Source organism: Alosa sapidissima, chromosome 5 (genome assembly GCF_018492685.1).
Source record: "Alosa sapidissima isolate fAloSap1 chromosome 5, fAloSap1.pri, whole genome shotgun sequence".
NCBI lineage: Eukaryota > Metazoa > Chordata > Actinopteri > Clupeiformes > Clupeidae > Alosa > Alosa sapidissima.
The window spans coordinates 27,557,246-27,577,218 of NC_055961.1; the positions used below are offsets into that span (position 1 = coordinate 27,557,246).

General features: G+C 42.0%; 1 protein-coding gene across 3 annotated transcripts in view; it reads right to left on the reverse strand.

Annotated features, from left to right (window-relative positions):
• cadm2a (cell adhesion molecule 2a) overlaps positions 1 to 19,973 on the reverse strand; it is a 225,229-nt gene that overhangs the window by 40,342 nt on the left and 164,914 nt on the right. For 2 of the 3 annotated variants that reach the window (XM_042092898.1, XM_042092896.1), the window contains exon 2: positions 8,526 to 8,552. The exons of the other annotated variant lie outside the window; for it this stretch is intronic. In XM_042092898.1, the coding sequence (XP_041948832.1) occupies positions 8,526 to 8,552 (27 nt within the window). The remainder of the gene's footprint in view (positions 1 to 8,525; positions 8,553 to 19,973) is intronic. 3 annotated transcript variants of the gene reach the window in all.

Consider the following 19,973-nt stretch of genomic DNA (forward strand, 5'->3'; position numbering starts at 1 on the left):
CACATAACCCGTGGACTCTAGACTGTTGACTGGGTCTCTGTTCACTCAAGCAGTCCTCATTAACGTCTGTTAGAACTTCCAGCTGTCTCCGCTGAGTGGTAAAATACAGGGTTCCATGAAAAGAGCAGTGCTATAGGGTTCTGTACCTACAGAAATACAACAAAGCTCCTGATAAATCAGCAAGAGAAGGGGAAAAAACTCCCCTTGTATGAGTAAGTGAATGTCAGCTGATGCATGTTTTATTACATGGTGTAGATGGCTTTTCAGATTAGGATAGCAAGGTGTGAAACATCCACAACATGCTGTAAAACATTCTTAGTATGCCATAAAACATTCCACCAACTACACAACTACATCTGTGCTCATACATGGACCATGCAATTGATATGACCTTTTAAAAAAAAATACATATTTACTGCATGTTATGATTGTCATCAATAAAAAGGGGAGAAATATGGCTAGTGTACAGAATACCAAAGAGCCATCAAGTGGACAAGCTCCCATAACCTTTCTGAGCAGAGCAAAACAAGCTGACCTATAGTGGATGCTCAGAAGCCCAGTAAAAGCTGGAGGAGAGAGGAGAGAGCAGCTGACCTTCAGTGAGAGCTCTGGGGATGATGGCTGTGATGTGACCAGCATCTTTAGATCAGCAGTGCTGGCTGAAAAACATGCCTGATCGCAGGGCTGCTGTGAGGCTGAACAGAGCCGCTAGTTATCCCTCCATAAAAATGGACATTCAAGGGACACTATAAAACATGAATGCCGTAAAAAAAATCATTCCTGCCCCCCCACCCCCCATCCACTCCCCACTCCACCCCTACCCCAAGGGACCTGTTTAAAATGCCTTTGGATGTGTAATTGAGGCAGGCACTCTCCATTGGATATTTAGCCTAAGCCTAACATGAATTTCAACTTATACAATGTTAGAAGAAGTAAAATATAACGACAAGTCAATTCATTTAAAGGTCATTTTCTCATGAAGTTGTATCACATATACAAAGTCTGAAGTTTGAATTATTAATGTTACTATCACTTCAGTGTTATTCATTTTGTGGGATCAGTATGTATTTCATCATTTGTCCTCGTCCATATAAGTATAAGTAATAGTATAAGTATAAAGACTCTTTTGATCCCGTGAGGGAAATTTGGTCTCTGCATTTATCCCAATCCGTGAATTAGTGAAACATACTCAGCACACACTAATCCCGGTGCAGTGAGCTGCCTGCAACAACAGCGGCGCTCGGGGAGCAGTGAGGGATTAGGTGCCTTGCTCAAGGGCACTTCAGCCGCGCCTACTGGTCGGGGTTCGAACCGGCAACCCTCCGGTTACAAGTCCGAAGCGCTAACCAGTAGGCCACGGCTGCCCACTATATGTTCTTTTTGCCCAGTGACTGATGCCTTTGAAGTCTATTAATAGTATATCAATCATTTTTTTGACATCTTCTGGAAAAATAGAGGTAATAATAGGCTAGGATACATATTAGGGATAAGTTTATCCTTAGTAAAAATAATATGATGACAAAAAAGACACAACTTGTGATTGGACAAGCAGCATGTTCCCCGAACAAAACTCGTCCAGTATTTCATAAGCTGTGCTATGCATAGGCATTTCTGCTTGGGAGGCTGGTGCTGTGGGCAAAAACGTGATCCAAGGGGCTGAAGAAGTGTTCTCCATGCCAGCGGTTGCCGGGCAGATGTCTAGACCAAGCCCCTGAGCCAGGCCGCTGGGCATCTGACAGGTGGCACATAGGCTGACACGCTCCATCTGTCTCGAATTCTCGAGACCCAGCTTCTCCCCTCCAAGAGAATGCCTGCCTTGTGCTAGAGGTTCAGATCAGCCTTCATTTTAAGCCACAGTTTAGTGCAATGCCATGTCAACTAAAACCTACACAAGAGGTGTAGATAGCTGTACAGTATATAACATGATAATTTTAACTTACAAAATGTTTTGTTTAGTGACCTGAATTACAAGATATTAATTTGGGTATTAATAGCCAGCGTCAATTTGAGGTACAACATATTTAGTTCAGTAAGATATAATGCCATTTGAAATTAGTTGAAATGTAACCCTTTAAATGCAACATAAATGTATGTGTTTCAGTGATGTGTTACAATTACAAGTTAGTTAAGTTGCAAAACGTTTAGGTAAGTAAGATATAATGTCATAGGAAATGAGCTATTGATGGCGGTGCATAACATGAGCTGAGTCAAATCATGCATGTAACATATGAGTTACTGTTGTGAAATGAGCTATGGTTAGCTATAGATAATGCGAGGAGAATATGTCTCCTATGGCTCAGCACGGCTGGTGACAGCCCCATGCTCCCCGCAGCCAGTACCCTGCTCTGGGGCTAGAGGACGGCAGGCAGGCAGGCAGGCAGGGGGGAGAACAGTAGGGGCTTTGTCTGCTTTGTCCTTGATGGATCCTCTGTGCCAGAGGCTAAGGAACCGAGCCTGTTGTGAGGGTCATTGGTTGGGTCCTTAATTAGGGCTGCAGGGCTCTCACTCATTCACTCTCTCCCTCTCTCACACTCACACTCATGCACACACAAATGCAAAAGGCACGCACACACACACACACACACACACACACACACACACACACACAGTGAAGTATACACATAATACACACACACACACACACACACACACACACAATCACACAGTCACAATTACGAGGTGACATACAGTCACACTCTCCCAGTCAGGGCACTGGGGACATCAGTCACAATCTCGACAGCAAAAGCACTATCCACAGGCTTCACCTTTCTAGAAAGCACACAACAGCAAGTTCCTGCTTAATTGGGCCAAGCTGAATGGGAGGGGACAGCAAGAGGCACATGCACCCCTGCCCAAACACACACACACACACACCCCCGGTACAGAATTGTGTATTTGTTAGAAATCATCTAGTTCTGGTTCTTGACTCTAATTAGTGAAATGGACCAGAGAGGCGCTTCATTACTGAGATCCCTGATTTTGACGGCCTGGGCCAAGCCACCCCTACACAAAAACACAACCTAATGAGCAACTACAGTTTTCTTGTAAAATCTCCCCAAACAAAGTTGGAGCATCAAAAATGTTCATATAAATTGGAGCTATTCTTCTAACTACACTATATTGTCACTTATAAAATAAAGCACGGGCAAACTTTGGAAACCATAAAGATCTTCTGAGATGGTCATTATGTAAATGTGCTGTGTCTGAACGAAGCGTAGAACATGCGGTTAAATTTCACACCTAGTGAGAGGGCGTGTCGGTTTCTTTCGTGCGTCCATGTGGTTAGATCTGACTTAAATGCCAGTGTTATGATGGAGTTGCATAGTGCTGTCTAGAAAATCTCCGACCTGGAAAGATGCAGACATCACGGAGCTACTGTCCATGAGGGCAGACAGCATTGTGATAGAACACGTGAAGGGAACGGCAAGAGACACGTTGATGTAGCCTACAACTGCATGCCAAGGCCAAACAAATTCAAAAGACTGAATCATCATCATAAGCAGAAGGCGCTGAAAAGGCAGTAGCCTACAGCGACGTCGTTGATGACAGGAGTATTTAATAAATTGTTAGCCAACACGGTCAGTTTTCTGTTCATTTATAGCCTTCTCATGACCTCACTGCTGGGCTCGCTGATATTTGTTGAGCATAAATATGCCTAGAGAAAATGAAAACTAAGAAAACCCAACTTTGTTCCAAGCTCCTTACGTAAATGCAATAGACACATGGGGAGAGGATGCTTTTGGAAAAAATAAACAATGAAAAAACGAACCACTTCACTGGTATGTTAGTATTTTGTTTGTTGCTAAAAAACGTTGTATATGATGGCCTTGAAGTCTTGAGTTAGCCTACTGCATTGGCTGGTACCATAAAGTTTGGTCATGCTCTCTCTCTCCAACCATCCGAAGGGTAGGACCTCCGTTTGACAAACCTCCGCATATACTCCGGAGGTTATATCTGAAAGCGCTTACAGATTCCAGATTCCACACACACACACACACACACACACACACACACACACACACACAGGTCTTATAGGGCTGTCAGGTATGATGTTTGTCATAGTGACTTTCACCTTAAAAGCAGTGGCTTGGCGTGGGGGAAATGTCAGGGTGAACCAAATGAGCACCATATTGCTTTTAAGAGAATAAATAAATTAGCTCTTTACTCACTAACATAATCAAAACCAATATATATATATATATATATATATATATATATATATATATATATATATATATATATATATTAACACACTACGTGCAGACATAATTTTCTTCATTGAAAGTCCTAAAACCTCTTCCCCTCGGGCGTTTTAGGCTGTAGTCGGATTTCATTTTAAGTTCCCATTTGAGTGGTTCAAGTGGAAGTGGTTACTAAAAACCCCAAATCTCCACCTCCAGTAATTGCACTGCTAACTATGAACTCAATACTACATGAAATGGACACTGACAATATGCAATGATTTGATTGGACTGGTGTGGGACTGGGAAGTCAAAGGCAAGATGGCTGCCCTTCTTATATTGCTGTCCACTGTAACCTCATCTGATTGGTTGATCTTCATTTTTTCACCTTTCTTAGTGACAAGGTGGCATCTCAGGCTGGCTTCCCTGGAGATAAAAGGAGTGTAATACTGTTTTACACCATATATTCACCACATACCATATATGGTGGTACTGGTTCACTCATTGTAAAATACTAATTGACAAACAAGAAAGAATGAACAGAACTGTTAAACTATTAAACACATGTTTTAAATGACAGCTATTGTCAGACAGCATGGCTTCCCTTGGCCTTCGAGAGGAAACACCACTGCTTGAAAGACCCATGGCTTTTAAACATTCATGTCAAGTCAAGTCAAGTCAAGTCACTTTTATTTATATGGCATATTGTATGCACAGAGTGCAACCCAAAGCGCTCCACATACAAGACTGATCCACAAGACAAAAGATTCCGGATGGAGCATGTTGTGCACTGGAGACAGTAGCAGTATTCCAAAACTGCACGAAATTTACAGCGAATGGAAACAAATTCAATTATGGCACTGGAAAATAACAACAGCCTTTGTTATTGTCTATGCTCAGCATGGCAACACAAGCCATACTCTAGTATGCGTAGCACGGCATAGTCTTGTTTCTGATTTAGAAAGATCTAATTAATTAGCCAACAACAAATGCCCTGGTTCTGGCAACTCGCCTCTCATTTGCACAATTAGAACAGGACACAGCTGGTCCTGCCACTGTAAACAAGAGTCCCTGCAAACAAAATACTTCTTAATTAACACACAATTATTTTTTATATTATGTTATTTTATCATTTCCGTGTTATTTTATCATGTTATTTCATGTTGTTATTTTAAACTTGAATACATGAAATGGCAGAGGGAGACAAGGTGCTGCTGGAAAAAAAGTTGTGTTGACACAAAAACTTACTCCCGGACCCGGACTAAACTTGCTACTCGCTATGGCAACCTTTTTTGGGATTCTGGGTCCCGGCCAGACCGTGACTGCTGGCACGCAGGTGAAATTGCGGTCGCACGCGTGCGCGTACTACACCCCACTAGTGATTAATTATTCATGTTCATGTTTGTGTGTGTGTGTGTGTGTTTATGTGAGTGTGTGGCTGGTTTTGATGACTCTTGTCTTTTATTCCTGGCTTACAACAGCCTCCGTATCTAGTCTGTAGGCCGCGCTCATTCGTTCCCCAGCCATGTGCAACACTTCATGTGTGTGACCCCACGAGAACGAGGAATCTTCCCTCCACTCCACAACCTTTCGCTCAGGGCGCCGGTCCCTTTGCTGTGTCAACCGCTGGCTTCTCACTCCTGTCAAGAGCCTGTCTGCTGGGGCCCCAAAAGCGCACTCAAGCAGAGAGCCACAGCTGAACAGCCTACAGAGAGCTGACCAGCGGCCTTCTGAAGAGGCCAAGCACTCACAGCCACATGCCAAACCTCCCAGGACTGATCTCTCCCATGATACACATCTCTCATTGTCCATGGCACACTGCAGCCATGTCACATCAGTTATGACACATGTATCAGCTGCAGGACTGTTCAACATACTGGTTAGCTCAACCTTCCATGCCGACGTGGGGTTGACCATTTTGTTGAAAGATTCTCCAGTACTGTATTAATTCCCTTTCTGTCATACTGGACTTGTTATTGTTCTTTTCTGAAGGGCACTTGGGGTGTTAGTGGTTCCAGAAACATGGATACAGTTGACAGATGTCTTGTCAGACGTGTCTTCTGACTACACAAGAAATTGACAATCTGCTATTTGAAGCACATTTTGGCACTGCCTCTTACAACATGGAAAAGCCCTGCCAGCCCTACGAAGAACAATCTGGGCATTTTTTAACCAACAGAGAAGAGGTTCTTGAGCCGGTTGTCTTCAGAATTATTTGAACCTGATATCTAAAGTAGTTAAGCCCACGTTTCCACCGTTTTGAATGGAACCTAGGATGTGTTATCAACAGAGGGTGTCTTGTGTGCATAGATGAACTGTAGAATGACACATCCACAATTGGTTCCAGCTCCACACCAACTTGTCCGGTTCCAAACCAATTTATATTTGGTCGAAATACTCCAAACAGTTCAACATCTAGACCATGATACAGAATGGAGACGTTTCTCTGTTGGTAGAAAAGGCCTATCTGAGGACCCTCTGCCGTAAATTGAAAATGGAAAGGGGAATCATTTTAATTAGTGAGCTATTCAGGTTTGTGTGGGTCATCTGATAGTTTGATTGGGTTAACTAACAACTATTTGAGATTTAGAGGTTAATTGATGATTCATCATCTGTTTTTGTGCTAATTTGATGCCAACATTTGCACTGAGCCCGTTGAAGACATTTACATCAATACATGCCTGCATTGGATGTAAACAATCTGTAAAAAATATTAATTACATAGGCAAGGAGTTGATCTGACCATAGAGGTTGAATTTCTGAAAAAAAAAACAGTCTTACTGTATCAGCCTTACAGTTTTTCTCCTTTATTTTAGTCCAAACATACATATGAAGTAGAGCTGGCCTTGCCTTAAATATTGTGATAGAAGCCATGAATAAAAGATTAAATGCACTCCAGCACCTGTGGTTTTCAAAAAGTTCTTACAGTTTATTTTACAGAGGCAGACACTATGAGCAGAAACAGAACAACAACTTTCATATCTTTTGAAAAACAGAATGTTTTTCATACTGTACTTTTGAGCTTTAAAGATGCTGCATGTTCAACTGACTTTTTGATGGGCAGATATAAGCTTGTTTTCTGTTCTCTTGACAACCATAGTCCATGTTATTCTGACTCACACAGTACAGTTAACTATATTTCTTTTCTCATTTATACGACCACAACAAAGAATAATACAAATAGTTATATGCATTATCGACTATATTGATGCTCTATCGGCCAATATGTGATAAGTCATACTTCCAGTAAATCCATCTTAGTATACCAAATGAAAAAATCTATACCACCCAACAATGAGCTGCTTGGGCATCACTCAAATGAATGGATGTGAAGGTACTAACACTTTGCTTTTAGCTTATACTGTAGCTACTCTTTTACACATATGCAGACACTGGTTTTAGCTTTCTGATTTCTATACATTAGCTGAGCAGATTCTTCTTCTCAAGGGATTTTGCAGTGCAGCAAATATCTAATGTTCGATATAGAGTTAGTGTGCTTCCAAATAATCATACTGCTAACTCGGCAGTGATAGTGCTTTACTTACTTACTACGACAAAAATTAACTTTAGATTTCGCACTTACTCATATATTGCTGTGAAGCTCACCCTATCACCAGGCACTTTTATGAAAGAAAGGAATCTAATGTGTGGCAGCTTATAAGGGCTTGTATCACCTACTTCCTCATTTACATGCTCCCAAGATAATGAGCTGTTATTTTGTGATTTATGAAACCTTTGCACACAAAGGAGCGAGACTTTTATTTTCTTGTCATTTTTTTTTTTGTTCTCCGGAGACTTTGAGTCCCTTTCATGTCCTAACTGGTTAAAAGCCAATTGTTCATGGCCTATTCAATACCACTGAGAAGTGCTAGCAAGGACTAAGAGGAGGTTGAAATGTGATTTTTATGACTACACAAGGTGAAGTAAGGAGAGGAGAAGGAGGGGAAAAGAGCGACAGAGTGCAGAGCGGGTGATTGGAAAGAAAAGGAACAAAGCCTGGGGGCACAGAGAGAGGTTGCGTAATATCCCCCGAAGATAATTCAGCCATCCCTCTTATTCTCTCTCTCTTTCACTTTCTCTCTTCTCCCTCTCTCACTTACTTAACCTCTCCCGCCCTTTCTTTCTTTCTTTCTTTCTGTCTTTCTTTCTTTCTCCCTTCCCTCTCTCACTTTCTATGCATGAGAGAGGACTGGGGAGAGCCTCCGTGTCTGGCTGGCATGCAGGCTTGATAAGGGGTGCTGTGTGAGCGTGTGCCGGTGCCGCCCCCCCCCCCCCCCCACACACACACACACATCACACCCCCCCATTAATCATGTGCCGCGGAAGATGGAGGAGGAAACTCACCTCTCGCTTTGTTTTTGGTGGCTGCCACTAGTAGCACAGCAGTAGGGAAGGAGGGATGAAGCAGTTAGGTGGAGAGGACGAAGAGACGAGACGAGGCGGAAGAAGAAGAAGAGATGAGGAGAGGAGGAGAGGAGGAGGAGGAGGAGAAGGAGGGAAGAGAAAAGACACAGAGAAGAAAGAAGAGAAAAGAGACAATTGATTAGATCAATGAGTCTGAAAGGAATGAGACCAAACTGAGTTTCTGTGGTAATACATATGAGGACACTTTAACGCGGTTAAAGCATAACTCAGGTTTGTAGAGTTAAGGAAGTTAGTTAAGTATGAAATATGTGTGAATTATATGTTATACTGTGTAATGACACCATGTTAAAGGAGAAATCCTGCAACTGTTCACATAGATGATTGGCACAATGTATTCACAACATGATTGGCACAATGTATTCACATCAACTCCAGAAGGGGCGCAATATGTATAGATGAGTGCCATGCTTACGTTACAAACTAACCCCATACATTTTAATGGGAGATTCTTGAGTGCTCCTGTCCTCATTACAAAGTCTCTGGTTTTACCTAGCTCGAGTTGCTGCAGCCAGCAGCTAAAGTAGCCAGGCACTCTGGGGGCATGTTCATGGACACAGAGATCTATGTGAAAAATTGTCTTTTAAAGAGATGATCATAATATGAATAATCAGTATGATTATTTCTGACAAAGATGATGTTGAGCATATCAGCCCTTTCAATACTAGACGTGGCATCTAGACATAACCACACTAACTATGAGCAATTGAATGCATTTTCACCAAGGAGGATTTTGATCCGTAAAAAGATCCATGTTTATGCCAAATCGGTCCATACTTGCAGTGAGATTCTTTACCGCTAACAAAACCCACCAAGTCAATAGTGTGGGTGGAATGACGGAAGTGCTGGCGAATAGAGCCCTGTCTGAAATTGCCTCCGCTGTGTCTGCGCCTCTGTTCTCCGCGTCTCAGATGAATAGGCATCCGCCCGCGTCTCATCGTCTCCTGAATCAGTATTGATCAGACGCCAGGCCAACTCCCCTCAGCACCGGGCCAATTAGCCACTAAAGACGGCACACCCGGGCTCTCCGAGGAGAGTTTAGCCCGCCGCCTGGGCACACAAACACAGGTAATCCCACCGTCACTCGCTCGCGCAGGCCCCATGTGTGCTGCCTACAGCATGGCGCACTGCATCCGCAGGTCAAGTCACACAAACATCTTCTCCCACTGCAAGTATGGACCCATGAAAACTCGTTTAAAAAGGGAAAGCTGCCTTTTCCTTTGGAACACTCCACACGCACACACACAGACACACACACACTGCTAATAGGACATCAGTCAAGGGACAGCCATCATTTGAATGTGGAACACCCTGAGCCTGTCCCTGAGCTTGCACACATTCACCCTGTACAGACTGGGATCATGTCATGAATAAGAAGACTTTAATTGCTGTCACTAGCACGTCCACACACAACATATCACACAACAGTTAAACACCACAGACACATCGCAAATGACTGCAATCTCTGCGCTGTATTACCACAAGCCCCTTAAGGGCATACGCACACTGGGCACAGTTCACTTGTACTGTGCCAGAGTATGTTTCTCTCCCGTTCTTGGTCAGCACTCACACTGCATACTAGCAAACTGTACCCAGGCACTGTTGAGCTGCTGTGCTCTAGAATCTTTGCATAGGCGTGATCATAAGCCCAACCGTACCGTACTGTGCCCAAGTCCACCTCCTCAAGTGGACCCGTGCACGGATAAGCACACCGTGCCCGGGACCACGGTGCTCAAACAAACCGGACTTTGGGAGTCAAACGTTCTCGAGTATGGTGTGGATGGCATAGTGTGAGTATGCCCTAAGTTTATATCTTCTTTATATCTTACTTCTTTGCATTTCAGACTTAAAATGCCAGTTTTAATACTCCTATTTAACTTACTCTATAAAGTTGAGCTGGCTCTGAGACTAAAAATGTCCTTACTGGCAATGATATCATATCTTTAGTGAGTATATGACATTAAAACATGAATAACCAAGGTAATCATAAGTATCTGTACATGCACTGTAATATATTCTATTCTATCACACACACACACACACACACACACAGTATTCTGTATAATGTAATTAATTTCTCTACTGTCTTCATCTAAAAAAAGGACGAGGCCATGGCTTGCCGTGATTTATCTGGTTGAAAGGTGTCTTCACAAACACTGGCAGGCCACCAATGGATCCATCGATTGGTGGGAATGGATTATAATATCTGAAGCAGCACTCCTGGGGGAAGTCCTGCATGCATTTCCCTTCAAAAGCACAGCATATCGGAAGATAATCATGAAACCTTTAGCACACCTGACTTGCCAAGGCTGACCCTTCCCAAGTGTAATGATTTTCTGTGCTTTGTAGGCTACCAAAAAAAACATATCGCATTTATGTCACAATAAATATTCCTGTCCTATAGTGTACTGGTTAACACTGGTCTATGCGAAACATACTGAATGTACAGAGGTACGGTACAATGAGAGATCTGACAAACAAACCACCTGCTACTCTATAGAAGACTACAACCACTGACTCTGTTTGCAATTTAATTGCTTTTGTGGCTTCTACCTTGCTCCCAAACGTCTGTTGAAAAATACATGAAAAACGACAACAGCAAACACTATCAAAACTAGATCTGAAATCAAGAAGAATGGAGGTGAACTTATCAAAAAATGCACAGAACAAAGCTAGCAGCAACATGCTACATGTCAGCATGTTTCTGGCCATATACAGTAAAGCCCTCTCCTGTGTCCGTAAACCACTGGAGCGGTGAAGGCTGACCCTGAGGGACAAAGCGATTCCTCTTTGCTATGCGTCCTCACAGCCGGCTGGCGCTTCACACAGGGGGTGGTGCACAGAGGCAGGGACAAACCTACACGGCTCAAATCAACACAAATGACAACATGCAGGCAGAGTGTGCTGGGGAGTTGCAAGTGTGCAATGCATTATGTCTGAGGCAACATCTATCAATCTACTAGATAGATAGATAGATAGATAGATAGATAGATAGATTGATTGATAGTGTAGTATCTTTATTTTGTGAAACTGAATTATGTAGTATCTTTATTGATGCAGTAGCAACAATAGATAGATAGATAGATAGATAGATAGATAGATAGATAGATAGATAGATAGATAGATTGATTGATTACTTTTTTCGTCCCAAAAGGGAAATAATGGCGCAGTGCATCTAGAACATCTGATTCTACTTCTTCTTCGTGTTCTTTTTCTTCTTATTCCTCGTCCTCCTTCTCTTCACCATTGTATTTCCTCTCTATCCCTCTCCCTCCTTCCTCCATTCACTTTCTCTTTTCTGCATGGACGAACAGCAGATGAAACAGGATTTGCTGACATATGGCTCCACGATTACACCACATCTCCCTGGTATCCCGTCTGGTTGCACAGATCTATACTGATCCTGGTAATTTTCCGAGTGATAAATGTCACACGACAGAGGCTTTGTAAAGGGAACTGAAGCAGAAAATATCTGATCATTGCTGTAATGCTTCAAAAAGCCTCCTGTTGGTACAGTGACCAAAGACCTCGCCTAATTCTTTTCCTTTCACCATAGCTGGCTGCTAGCTGCTTTGTTTTGCTACAATAATCCAATATTGATCCAACTGGCTCTGAAGCTGTGCAGTCAAGACACGTATGCAGTATCTGTGCAACAATACACGGCTGACACCAAACCCTGATCTGGAGCTCATCTGCTTGCAATGCTCTGTTTATTCGGGTGAAAATGAAAACGGCACTGACAAGTCACTTAAAGAAACAAATGAACAACAAGAAAAACAACGACCAACAAACATGTAACTATATTAAAATACATTATTTCAGATTAACAACACTGCTAAACGACCAACAAACATGCAACTACATGTATATTAAAATACATGATGCCACTGGTGAGCCATCATGTTTATGTGGCTAATGTCCACAGCCATTGAGCATAATCATATATGTGGCTGTCAAACTCAGTTACCATAATATCAGCACACTACTCACACTGTCCCAGGAGTAAAGGGTGATGTGTGACTTCTAGTGGATCACTACCGTTAATCTCTCTCTGTGTGCCATGGATGAAAACAAAAGCCTCTCAGACTACAACCGGGCCTCCAAATCTCTGCCTGACTGTCATAAATCCAGCCAACAACCACTAATATGACAGGGAAGCTGTAGTACAGCACACTGGCACAATGGAGGCTCTCATCTTGGCATTCTACCAGCAAACAGCCCACCTGGGCATCCTGATTTATCCTCTCTATGCTCTCTCTCTTCCTCCTTTTTTTGCTCTTAGCCTCCCTCCTTCACTCTCCCTCTCTACCTCACCTACTCTGTTTTTCTCATTCTTTCTGCTTCTCTCTCTCTCTCCGGTTCTCCTCTCTTCCCCCAGCCCTCTCTCTATCAATTTTTTTCTGATGCACCACAAGTGTGCTCATATGTTGTTCTTCTCACTGTAAATCTCCATTGCCTTTTTCAAATAATTCTTTTAAACCACAACATGAAAATGTACTTTGCTCATGCACACAGAGCGTGCTCTTGATTTAGTATAGAACACCTGGTATATTGTAGGCAATGGATCAGAGTCTGAGTATTAACAGCATATGGAGATGTATTTTATGAGCTCATGGCGTGCTCCAAGAACAGTCTGACTTTTTTACTTACTTACTGCATACGTAGCTTGCCTACTGAGAATCGCATGTGAGATTTGTGTGAAATCTGACATCAATCCAAAACCTGGCATTAGGTCACAGCGTGTGACTCGCTCCAACCCAGCAGTCTAATAAAGCAGCCTGCTGGGCCTTAATGTTTTAGGTTGGAATTTCAGTGAGGTTTAAATGTTGGCAAAAGATGCAGCACAACAGATGCTGAAAGCATTTCTAATTGAAGCAAGATGATTGCAATCAGTGCATACAGGGAGGAGGAAGTCAGATGCTTTGATAAATCTGGAGGTTCAAAAAGATCTCAGTGGCCATGATGGACACAGGTTTATTTAATGGGTAGATGGATTACTGAACCAATACTACAATTACTTTAATCATATTTTAATTATACTTTCTTTTCAATGTTATGGCTTCAGTGAATTTTGGATAAATGACTACTATCGCAGAAGATTAAAATCAACCATTTTTTTAAATTAATTTCAATTAAATTACTAAACTTTCTTTATTTTGTTTCTACATAACAGAGTTGCCAGTTATATTACATTCTATATATTGTGTGTGATCCTTTCATCCCATTTAAACAATTAGCTTTGTCACTCTGGTAGGCAGAAAAAAAACAAAAAACAAACTCAAACACAAGTACAAACAGGAGGATAATACAATATGCCAGGAATAATAGGAATAGCCATTTATAGCTCTTTGCTAAGCTCCTTTTTCACAAATCAAAGAGATAGATTCTGGCCTTTCTTGACCGGTAGTGGACGCTGAGACCAGGGGCAGAGGGCCCAGCGTGGGTCTCAATTAGGTGTGACTAGGGCTCGAGGGCTGAGGGAAGCGGTGAGAGACTACACAGCCAGCATATAATGGCATCTCTCCACTCCCAAGCTGAAAGCTGTTCCTGCCGGACAGAAACCCTGGACCACAGCTATAACGTCTTTCTTACTGCACTGCTCACATGCTGGACATGAAACGGCAAAATCTATACTGAGTAGTTTTCAAGCCATGGCCTCTACTGATGCAATGCTTATGAGACTGCAACTGTAGTGGTTTGTATCCCATGGGAATAGCATCTTATGCATATGCATTTAAAATGGTCTGTTGGTGCTTATACTGTATGACTGTGTGGAAACTTAATTTAACTTAACTCTTATTTTTAACTTAGTCAAGATATGCTGAAGATAGTTTTATTAAAGACTTGAAAGATAGAATCACAGGTTAGTTTTATGATTAACAATAGGCTACCACTATATGGTTAGAAGCGGGCACTTGAGTTACTGATTCTGAAAGGCACTGTGCAACCTTTACCTTTAGATCACACTATTTTGTGTTCAGTAATCTTGGGGAAGTCATACATAATTAAATACCTGTTATTTTCCCTTTGGGACACTTCTCTAAACTAGTGTGGCATAACTGTAATAAGATGACATCTGGTGACATGTTGACGGTTGAAGAACGTCTTCTCAGTTTTTGCACAGCAGTGTCACCATACAATATTTATGTAATTTAGCAAGATATTACCATACACACATAGCATGTGCCAATTCACCTAGACCTCCCTGGGAATACACAGATTATGAATCTCTCATAGTAGAAATGAATCCCAAATATAGTATATGGGAAGTGGAGAGGTGAAGCCCAACAGGCAAATCTAACATGTAATATCCAAATGTGACTCATCGCCATTCAAAGCACAGAAATGCAGTACACACAAAACAGAATGGAATTCTGAGGGTAATTCTGGAAATAGATCCAATGCTAAATGTCAAGTTCAAGTTTATTGTCATGTACTCAAAAGGATTTATCAGTAATGAAATGTCTTGTGCTCAAGAGCCAGATGTCAGTCCTGCAAGTCCTTATTTCAGCTATAAGGGAATGGCATTAGTTATTTATATCTTTATGATTTATGATTTAATAGTATACTTGCAGGTGTGTGTGTGTGTCTGATCGTCTCTGCCTTGGGAATGTTTTGCCCTCTGGACAGCACATACCTACCTAAAACCACCTGAATACAGAAAACTACACAGTTACACAGCATTGAATGAAGCTATAATATAAATCTTTTATCTCTTTGGAGATCAAAAAGACTCTGCATCAAATACAGACAATTCTGAGCTGCTATCGATCAGTCAATATTTAATAATACATCCAGGTCTCTTACCTTCAAGTCACGAAGGCTGTTTTTTTTATGCCTTACATTTCTTTTAACTTGTGGCACTTTAGGGGGAGGGGACTTGCTAAGAAAGACTTCTGAGCAGGGTTTTGAGGCCTTTGACTGCTCCTTGGGGGTGCCGAGCTGCAGTGACGGGCCAAATCAATGCCGATAGGGCAGCTTGGCTTTCTGTGGGAAAACACTCTTCTAATGAGCTCACTCTGTGACCCGTTGAGGGTGGAGGGGGGGGCAGGCACGGCATGTTGGGGGTGTGGAGGGTATTTTCAGAGGGCACCATGCCGTTCACATAAAGGGGAGAGAAGACACATGTGGATTTCACTCACTTTCAGTGTCAAAGCACAGAATGAAACACAAAAAAAAGAAAAAATCCCTTGCAAATCTAAAGAGAGAGAAATAATGTAAGACTTTAGATAAGTGGCACAATACTGCTGGGAATTATAACGTTTCTGTGAATCACAGATTTAATAGTTCACTCCGATTTTTCTCCAGTGCGCGTCTGCCCTTGAATCTTTTTGTTGTGTAGCCCTGAGAAGATCACATGCATCAGAATCACCACCTGAATACAGAAATTCTATATTCTGTATTCTGTTGTCTGACTGAATAGAATACGCAGCATTTGTATTTGTTATGTTCTTATGCACACCTTGTTCAGTCAGAGCAAGACACTAAGGGGGCAGTACGGTGGCTATCTTCAGTATATTTTGAAAGCGCAAATGAGTTCCACCCCAACAAGCCCTTCTCATACACCTCAGGGCACTGTTGTTTGAGATGCCATTACAAAATGTCAGCAGTATGGCAAATCTGGGTCAGTGAACTCAAGAACATAAATTATTACCCCTCTATACTTGAAAAGAGAAAATACTTGTTTTTGTGCTTCTAACTCAGTACTCAGTAAGGTCTTCACATGCCATTGGGACAATCATTTTTACAAGGTCTACATGAAAACCTACTGTGGAGATTCCACACAAGTATTTATTTTAACAGTGGTGTTGAACATATATCTCATTGACTGATGCAGTGAAAGCATATTTGATCACTGTGAAGGCGAGTTGATCATTAACCTACAATGTGTGTGGAAAGCTCATCAGCATTACCGTGAAACTCCAACTCCCACTCTCAAACACTACAAACTGCATACAAGTACAAACAGCATACATACAGAATAAATAAGCCCTGACTGTGTTACTGAAATAATCAATGGCGTAGCACGGGAGGGAAAGAAAGGGAAAGGCCCTGTGGGCTGTGAACCAGGAAACCAGACCTTCACTTAAGCAATCAATGCCATCTTCCCCCATTCTGCCGCATCGCTGCAAATGTGTCTTGTGCTGCTGTGGAGGGCCTCACCCAAAGCGTTAGGACCACAACACACACACACCCACACACACACACGTACACACACACACACACACACACACACACACACACACACACACACACACACACACACACACACACACACACACGTACACACACACACACTCACTCCTCAGTCACGCAGCTATTCTCCCCCAGTGAAAACACACATTCTCTCTCTCCTAGCTTTTCTTCTTTTCTAATGGATTCCCGATCCTTTCAAAGCGACTTCACAGTTTACTGTCGTGTCAATGCCGCTCCGAGTCTTAAAGGGATATAAACACCTCCAGCCGGATCACCAAGTGGTCGCGTCAGCAGAAAACCTCCCTCAAGGCCGTTATGTTTTTCACCAGCGTCTGTGTGCTGACCGTGTTTGTGTGTTTGTGGTAATGGACTTTGCAGTGGTCCCTAGTGTATTACTGCTTGACACTGCGATAACTTGGCAAGTTGCTTGAACTTGCGATAACTTGATTCATGCCACTGAAGGACCATATGCTGTCATCAATATAGTACTACAGTAGTGCTTTGGCTAGTACTACAAACATCAGAGAGCAGCACCGTTGAACATGGAATAGGCTGTACTGTATATGCATGTCACCAGTGGTTAAAGTGGGATTTGGCAGGTGGGGGAACGCTAAAATCCAGTGTCGTTGCAACGGGGAAAAATGACTCACCGTTGGACAACATATTGAGTATCGTGGTGTAGCAATACATTTTGGACAAGAATTGCTAGCTTCATGGTCACCTCTGTACACGCAAAAAATGAACTCACCATGTATTTTAACAATATCATTGCACTATATCGTTGGTATGAAAGAATACATGTATTATTCATTTATCTGAGGTGGCGGAACTGCGTTCCTCTCCATTCCAATGGAAGAATATTAGACTCAAATGTTTTGTACGTGTGTATCACGTTTTGAAATTATTTGTAACTGTAAAAAGGAATTAAAAAATTGTCAAAATTACAAATATGCCCTACACTTACAAATCTATTCTACGGGTACGGATCGGTTTTACAGCTACAAATAAAATATTTTACCATTACAAAAATGTTCTACAATTACAAATCAATATTCTACGCACAAAAAGTTGTCCTACAGTTACAAATATTTTGGCTATTCAACAGGAAGAAGCCAGAATCGTCTCAAAAGTACTCGTATACTTGCAGAAAATACTTGTGCGAGCGGCAGAGATTCGTAATGGCAGAATAGCTTCGTAATTGAAAGACAGCAACTGTGGAAGGTTTAGTACCTGTGGAATATATTTGTAAGTGAAAGACATGAGTAATACTTAAAATTGTTTGTGTTATTTTTTGTTAAATCACAAATCATTTTTACAGTTACAAATCCTGATACACACACACACAATACATACTGTATGAAACGCTTCTCATCCCTAAGGTGGTGCAAAAGTCTGTGCACTTGCAGAAAAGATTTGTAACTGTAGGACAACTTTTTCTGCATAGAATATTGATTTGTAATTGTAGAATATTTTTGTAATGGTAAAATATTTTTAACTGTAGGATGATTTGTAGCTGTAAAACCGATACATACTGTAGCATGTGGTTGTTTGTGTTAATGTTCATTTTAATCCATGAGAAACCGTTCATTAATTTATAAGGAGATAGACCACTTGCTTTTTTTTTTCTCAAAATGCAGGACGTTATTCATTTGAATTAACACACCTGTTGTGAATAACAATTTTCAGACCAAGACTGTGTTACGTTATTAACGTGCTTGTCGTGCTAGCACAGTATGGCTGAGTTTTTTTTTTTTTTTTTTAATGACGGGCTTGTCCAGAACACAGCAATTTCAATAGCGACCAATCAGTAACCTGCAATACTTTTGCAGGTTATCCCCTCAGCTCGCTTGGAACCTCAACTGAGGTAATACCAAAAATGGTAGGCCTACCAGGTACCAGTTTTTGCTAATGGAAAACCAAAAAAGGCGAGTAGAGTCAAGGCGAGTTGAGCAGATACCATGCAGTGAAAAAGGAACTTATGAGTACTCAGAGCATATGGAACAGCTTCAGTCCTTCATCTAACTCTAGCTGTGATTGGGATATAGGGTGGAGTGCAGAAATGGTGTGGCATGTTAGCACAAAGGGCTGGCTGGCATGTGCATAGCTGATAGCAGATCCTTCAGTGAGAGGGTGTGAGAGGACCCTGGGGATTGCATTCTGTTTCCCATGAGCCTCGCTGTCTCGCCGCAGCACTGTACGGATAGAACCGAGTGTGTCTGCTTCGCTCACGGATGGAGAGCTCTCATCACGAGCGCCTGAATGGAATCTGCATACGGCTGAGGACTAATCGAAAGCCCTCATCTGCAATGATGGTGGCATTTTTATGGGCTTTCATCGAAAACTCAATTAGCATCATAAAGCTGTCTCTCTTAATGCCGAAACCGTTTGTGAGTGTCTACTGTATGTATGTGTGTGTGTGTGCTCGCGTGAGATGACGTGAGGCCAGTCACTCAAAAAGGCAGACGTCGGGAGCATTTTGCTCACGCAGCCTGCCGCACGATAACGCAAGACTCATTATGGCGTCAAAACCTTCAAGATGGACTCCCTGTCAACAAAGACAAAAGACCTGACAGGCAGATGCAGGGCTTGTGGAGGAAATCACAAGGTCCACGGGCTGAGATGGGGGATATATTCAAACTCCTTGGCTTGTATTGACAGCTCCACAGACACAATGACAGTAAATGGAGAAGGTAAAGGGCGATGAATATGTCATCCAGAGACGACGAGAATACAGCACAATGGGACGTATCGGGACTAATGCACTCCGCTCAACTGCACACCAAGTTTAGTCCACTTAAATGTGCCAAAAAACGAAACTAAAACCTCTTATCTAATATCCATTATTTATTTATTTTATTTATTTATTTGTAATGCATTTACACAGTAATCTTTTAAAAATAACTAACTATAGAGGCTTGTTTTTTGTATCTGCAATGTTTGCAAGGTGATTATGATATGAAGACTAATCGCCCAACTTTCAGGCTTTCCTGTCCTATGACAACATGGCAGATAGCAGAAGAATGTGCCTCGTTGTTGGCAAGCTCAGTAGCAGGCCCTCATACCTCTGGTAGTGGTGGCCCAAAAATGCATGCAGTGTTCAAACGAGATTGTAAAAGTGAGGAAATGGGAGAGAGAAAGAAAGAAAGAAAGAAAGAAAGAAAGAAAGAAAAGAAG